General features: G+C 52.2%; 1 protein-coding gene and 1 pseudogene across 1 annotated transcript; both read right to left on the bottom strand.

Moving 5' to 3' along the window:
* Window positions 1-7,500, bottom strand: part of LOC113568471 — a 21,000-nt pseudogene that overhangs the window by 6,792 nt on the left and 6,708 nt on the right.
* Window positions 4,123-5,233, bottom strand: LOC118241424 (rapamycin-insensitive companion of mTOR-like). Its single transcript, XM_035526407.1, has 4 exons — window positions 5,130-5,233; window positions 4,938-5,025; window positions 4,765-4,839; window positions 4,123-4,203 (listed from the first exon to the last, which is right to left on the bottom strand). Exons 1-4 carry the CDS (start codon window positions 5,213-5,215, stop codon window positions 4,132-4,134), a joined length of 321 nt encoding a protein of 106 aa, XP_035382300.1. The 5' UTR covers window positions 5,216-5,233; the 3' UTR covers window positions 4,123-4,131.

The raw sequence follows: 7,500 nt of genomic DNA, 5'->3' as shown, positions 1-7,500 counted from the left end.
TGCCGATCTGAGGCTGCTGCCGTCTGTATCCATGGCGACGGCCGGGGCGGTCTCCCGTGAGGGGGAGGAGCTCAGAGAGGTGACGTCACTGGTGGTGGTGTCAGTGTTGACGCTCTGGCTGCGAATCTTGAAGGTCACGGCGCCCGCCGGCAGTGGGGAGACGCTGTCGCACACCAGGTGCTCCCTGCTACGCTCACCTCTGACCTCCACATCCACAGCTTCCCCGCACATACTGCGCCGGCTACAGGACGGGGGGCGTTTTGGGTCACGGGGTCACTCCAGGGGTCGCTCGGGGCGTCACGCGGTTCCGTGCTGGTCAGGGAGTTGAGGAGGCGGTTTGGCCCCACCCTGAGGAGCTGAGCAGAGTGAAGGTCGTCCGCTCCTTCTGGGATTTAGAACATAGAGCAGGACTTAACACACACGCACACACACACACTTAGAGCACAGAGCAGGGCCACATATGTGCGCTTGTGTGTTTGTGTTTGTGCACACAGCCGTGTGAGAGTGTGTGTGTGTGTGTGTGTGTGTGTGTGTGTGTGTGTGTGTGTGTGTGTGAGAGTGTGTGTGAGAGTGTGTGTGTGTGTGTGTGTGTGTGAGAGTGTGTGTGTGTGTGTGTGAGAGTGTGTGTGTGTGTGTGTGTGAGTGTGTGTGAGAGAGTGTGTGTGTGTGTGTGTGTGTGTGTGTGTGTGTGTGTGTGTGTGTGTGTGAGTGTGTGTGTGTGTGTGTGTGTGTGTGCACTCACTGTGCGGACTCTCACTCTCGCTGCTGTGTGGTGAGCTGATGGAGTCTGAGTTCAGACTGAGCGTGCTCAGTATGGACCACAGCTCCCCAGAGGGATGCGGGTCCACATCGTCAGGGGCGACGGGCCACTGGCGCCTGCAACCATGACGTACCGAGTCTCAGCCCAAAGCCTTGAGAAGGTCAGAACCGGCCGGCGTCCTGGCAATCACTCCCAGCACATACACACACGTACTGCACCGGGGGTGGACGCGTCAGCGAACTCATTCACACAGGAACCAAAGGGCTACTGCGTGTGCAGGTGTGCGTGTGTGTGCACGTGAGTGTGTGTCGGACCCACGGACAGACAGCACTTCACAGTGCGGTGCCAGTGTTATGATATCTGGCACCACGCCCTCCTCCTGTAGCAGGTTGACACCCCAGTTCAAGCTGCCAATATTCCCCTATAAACAAACAAACCAACATTAACAAACCCAGGGTCATAATAAACATCTTAAACTCAACAGCAAAACCACAGTCATATTCTAAACCCTCGCTAACACAACCACGGTCATATTCTAAACACTCGCTAACACAACCACGGTCATATTCTAAACACTCGCTAACACAACCATGGTTACCATGGTTAGGGTCGGAGTAGGGGTAGGGGCCAGGGTCAGGGTGACTATGCACTAGCTGTTGTGCTGTGCTGAGTGGGAAACCAGGCTGAAACAGGTCAGGGTTGTGATGGATGTTCTGGTAACAAAACACACTCCTAACTCACCAGAGCCCACACCCCCCCCCCCCCCCCCCCCCACACACACACTTCTCACCAGAGCCCACAGAGCTACCTTCAGACGTTTAATTTCCTCCCACGTGTCCAGCGCAGGTGAGCGGACAGTGCAGCTGAGATCCGGGACAACATTCTGAAACACACACACACACACACACACACACACACACACACACACACACACACACACACACACACACACAGGGTAAACAGCGTGTACCCACAGTAAAGCCTGTAGTCTCACACTGGTGTTGGGGGGTTACCTGAGCCCCCAGCAGTAGACAGCCTGTTTTATCATGTACCAGCTGTCCATACAGATGCACTGGCAGATACACACTGGGCCTCTGCAGCCTGCAGCACACACACACACACATACATACGCACAATCAGAGAAAGGTACTGAAACGGAACTGTCAGATTGAATCTGTGACATCCAGCGATCGTTGACCCCTGACCTTTGGTTGGTACGGCGGACGTAGTTGTCACCATCCACTGGTTTATGGTATGTTGTCAGGGCTTCGTTCATCTGGTCTTCAACCATGTCCACATACTTTAGATTATACTCCTAAACACACACACACGATTAGTCTCCTAAACACACACACACACACACACACTGAGAGAGATGGTGGGGGTCTCTTACACACACACACACACACACACACACACACACACACACACCCTGAGAGAGATGGTGGGGTTCTCTTACACACACACACACACACACACACACACCCTGAGAGAGATGGTGGGGGTCTCTTACACACACACACACACCCTGAGAGAGATGGTGGGGGTCTCTTACACACACACACACACACACACACACACACACACACACCCTGAGAGAGATGGTGGGGTTCTCTTACACACACACACACACACACACCCTGAGAGAGATGGTGGGGGTCTCTTACACACACACACACACACACACCCTGAGAGAGATGGTGGGGGTCTCTTACACACACACACACACACACACACACACACACACACAAACACACACACAAACACACACACAAACACACACACACACCCTGAGAGAGATGGTGGGGTTCTCTTACACACACACACACACACACACACACACACACCCTGAGAGAGATGGTGGGGGTCTCTTACACACACACACACACACCCTGAGAGAGATGGTGGGGATCTCTTACACACACACACACACACCCTGAGAGAGATGGTGGGGGTCTCTTACACACACACACACCCTGAGAGAGATGGTGGGGGTCTCTTACACACACACACACACACACACACACACACCCTGAGAGAGATGGTGGGGGTCTCTTACACACACACACACACACACACACACACACACGCACACACACACACACACACCCTGAGAGAGATGGTGGGGGTCTCTTACACACACGCACACACACACACACACACACACCCTGAGAGAGATGGTGGGGGTCTCTTACACACACACACACACACACACACACACACACACACACACACACACACACACACACACACACCCTGAGAGAGATGGTGGGGGTCTCTTATACACACACACACACACACACACACACACACACACCCTGAGAGAGATGGTGGGGGTCTCTTACACACACACACACACACACCCTGAGAGAGATGGTGGGGGTCTCTTACACACACACACACACACACACACACCCTGAGAGAGATGGTGGGGGTCTCTTACACACACACACACACACACACACACACCCTGAGAGAGATGGTGGGGGTCTCTTACACACACACACACACACACACACCCTGAGAGAGATGGTGGGGGTCTCACATTGTGCCATTTCTCCAGCTGCTTGCTGACGTAACCTCTGTCACTGAGGTAGACGAAACCCTTCAGAATGGACGGGAATCTAACCAGGAGACACACACACACAGTTACAGAGCACACACACACACAGTTACAGCACACACACACACACACACACACACAGTTACAGAGCACACCCACCCACACACACAGTTACAGCACATACACACACAGTTACAGAGCACACGGACGATGTGAGAGTGAGACTGTGAGCGTGGGCAGACATGTTGTGTATTGTGTATGTGAGTGTGCGTTGTGTTCCGTGTGAGTGTGTGTGTGTGTGTGTATATTAGTCTGTGTGTTTGTTTTAGTGTGTGTGTGTGTGTGTGTGTATATATTAGTCTGTGTGTTTGTTTTAGTGTGTGTGTGTGTGTGTGTGTATATATTAGTCTGTGTGTTTGTTTTAGTGTGTGTGTGTATATTAGTCTGTGTGTTTGTTTTAGTGTGTGTGTGTGTGTGTGTTCTCACCTGAGCTGCAGCAGTTGTCCTTTCTCACCCAGGTGTGTTAGTGCTGGTTTCATGTGTGTGAGCGCATAAAGGTTGGCCTGCAGGAACACACACACACACACACACACACACACACACACACGAACCCACTAACCCTACAGCACTACTAATCTCACACACCTGCCTGTAAATTCAGGATCTCATCCTCTCCCCTCTCACTCCCCTCTCACTCCCCTCCTCTCATCCAGACCTCACCTTCTCCTCACAGGCTTTGTCCAGGATGTCCAGTGCCTCCACTGAGCTTGCTGATGTCACGAAGCTGTGTGATGAGCAGCTCCACCGCTCAGCTGCCGAAGACCTCCACGTTAGCACGCAGGAGGACGCGCAGGTGCTTGGTCGCGTACGGGCGGCAGCTCTGTAACAAACAGGAAGATGGCACATCACAGTGCGGTGCCAGTGTTATGATATCTGGCACCACGCCCTCCTCCTGTAGCAGGTTGACACCCCAGTTCAAGCTGCCAATATTCCCCTATAAACAAACAAACCAACATTAACAAACCCAGGGTCATAATAAACATCTTAAACTCAACAGCAAAACCACAGTCATATTCTAAACCCTCGCTAACACAACCACGGTCATATTCTAAACCCTCGCTAACACAACCACGGTCATATTCTAAACCCTCGCTAACACAACCACGGTCATATTCTAAACACTCGCTAACACAACCACGGTCATATTCTAAACACTCGCTAACACAACCATGGTTACCATGGTTAGGGTCGGAGTAGGGGTAGGGGCCAGGGTCAGGGTGACTATGCACTAGCTGTTGTGCTGTGCTGAGTGGGAAACCAGGCTGAAACAGGTCAGGGTTGTGATGGATGTTCTGGTAACAAAACACACTCCTAACTCACCAGAGCCCACACCCCCCCCCCCCCCCCCACACACACTTCTCACCAGAGCCCACAGAGCTACCTTCAGACGTTTAATTTCCTCCCACGTGTCCAGCGCAGGTGAGCGGACAGTGCAGCTGAGAGCCGGGACAACATTCTGAAACACACACACACACACACACACACACACACACAGGGTAAACAGCGTGTACCCACAGTAAAGCCTGTAGTCTCACACTGGTGTTGGGGGGTTACCTGAGCCCCCAGCAGTAGACAGCCTGTTTTATCATGTACCAGCTGTCCATACAGATGCACTGGCAGATACACACTGGGCCTCTGCAGCCTGCAGCACACACACACACACATACATACGCACAATCAGAGAAAGGTACTGAAACGGAACTGTCAGATTGAATCTGTGACATCCAGCGATCGTTGACCCCTGACCTTTGGTTGGTACGGCGGACGTAGTTGTCACCATCCACTGGTTTATGGTATGTTGTCAGGGCTTCGTTCATCTGGTCTTCAACCATGTCCACATACTTTAGATTATACTCCTAAACACACACACACGATTAGTCTCCTAAACACACACACACACACACACACGAACCCACTAACCCTACAGCACTACTAATCTCACACACCTGCCTGTAAATTCAGGATCTCATCCTCTCCCCTCTCACTCCCCTCTCACTCCCCTCCTCTCATCCAGACCTCACCTTCTCCTCACAGGCTTTGTCCAGGATGTCCAGTGCCTCCACTGAGCTTGCTGATGTCACGAAGCTGTGTGATGAGCAGCTCCACCGCTCAGCTGCCGAAGACCTCCACGTTAGCACGCAGGAGGACGCGCAGGTGCTTGGTCGCGTACGGGCGGCAGCTCTGTAACAAACAGGAAGATGGCACATCACAGTGCGGTGCCAGTGTTATGATATCTGGCACCACGCCCTCCTCCTGTAGCAGGTTGACACCCCAGTTCAAGCTGCCAATATTCCCCTATAAACAAACAAACCAACATTAACAAACCCAGGGTCATAATAAACATCTTAAACTCAACAGCAAAACCACAGTCATATTCTAAACCCTCGCTAACACAACCACGGTCATATTCTAAACCCTCGCTAACACAACCACGGTCATATTCTAAACCCTCGCTAACACAACCACGGTCATATTCTAAACCCTCGCTAACACAACCACGGTCATATTCTAAACACTCGCTAACACAACCACGGTCATATTCTAAACACTCGCTAACACAACCATGGTAACCATGGTTAGGGTCGGAGTAGGGGTAGGGGCCAGGGTCAGGGTGACTATGCACTAGCTGTTGTGCTGTGCTGAGTGGGAAACCAGGCTGAAACAGGTCAGGGTTGTGATGGATGTTCTGGTAACAAAACACACTCCTAACTCACCAGAGCCCACACCCCCCCCCCCCCCCCCCACACACACACTTCTCACCAGAGCCCACAGAGCTACCTTCAGACGTTTAATTTCCTCCCACGTGTCCAGCGCAGGTGAGCGGACAGTGCAGCTGAGAGCCGGGACAACATTCTGAAACACACACACACACACACACACACACACACACAGGGTAAACAGCGTGTACCCACAGTAAAGCCTGTAGTCTCACACTGGTGTTGGGGGGTTACCTGAGCCCCCAGCAGTAGACAGCCTGTTTTATCATGTACCAGCTGTCCATACAGATGCACTGGCAGATACACACTGGGCCTCTGCAGCCTGCAGCACACACACACACACATACATACGCACAATCAGAGAAAGGTACTGAAACGGAACTGTCAGATTGAATCTGTGACATCCAGCGATCGTTGACCCCTGACCTTTGGTTGGTACGGCGGACGTAGTTGTCACCATCCACTGGTTTATGGTATGTTGTCAGGGCTTCGTTCATCTGGTCTTCAACCATGTCCACATACTTTAGATTATACTCCTAAACACACACACACGATTAGTCTCCTAAACACACACACACACACACACCCTGAGAGAGATGGTGGGGGTCTCTTACACACACACACACACACACACACACACACACACACACACACACCCTGAGAGAGATGGTGGGGTTCTCTTACACACACACACACACACACACACACACACCCTGAGAGAGATGGTGGGGGTCTCTTACACACACACACACACCCTGAGAGAGATGGTGGGGGTCTCTTACACACACACACACACACACACACACACACACACACACCCTGAGAGAGATGGTGGGGTTCTCTTACACACACACACACACACACACCCTGAGAGAGATGGTGGGGGTCTCTTACACACACACACACACACACACCCTGAGAGAGATGGTGGGGGTCTCTTACACACACACACACACACACACACACACACACACACACAAACACACACACAAACACACACACAAACACACACACACACCCTGAGAGAGATGGTGGGGTTCTCTTACACACACACACACACACACACACACACACACACACCCTGAGAGAGATGGTGGGGGTCTCTTACACACACACACACACACCCTGAGAGAGATGGTGGGGGTCTCTTACACACACACACACACACCCTGAGAGAGATGGTGGGGGTCTCTTACACACACACACACCCTGAGAGAGATGGTGGGGGTCTCTTACACACACACACACACACACACACACACACCCTGAGAGAGATGGTGGGGGTCTCTTACACACACACACACACACACACACACACACACACACACACACACACACACACACACACCCTGAGAGAGATGGTGGGGGTCTCTTACACACACGCACACACACACACACAC

Source organism: Electrophorus electricus, chromosome 5 (genome assembly GCF_013358815.1).
Source record: "Electrophorus electricus isolate fEleEle1 chromosome 5, fEleEle1.pri, whole genome shotgun sequence".
NCBI classification, from domain to species: Eukaryota; Metazoa; Chordata; class Actinopteri; order Gymnotiformes; family Gymnotidae; genus Electrophorus; species Electrophorus electricus.
Note: the sequence above shows the minus strand (reverse complement) of the source record. Positions and strands in the feature narration are given on the sequence as shown.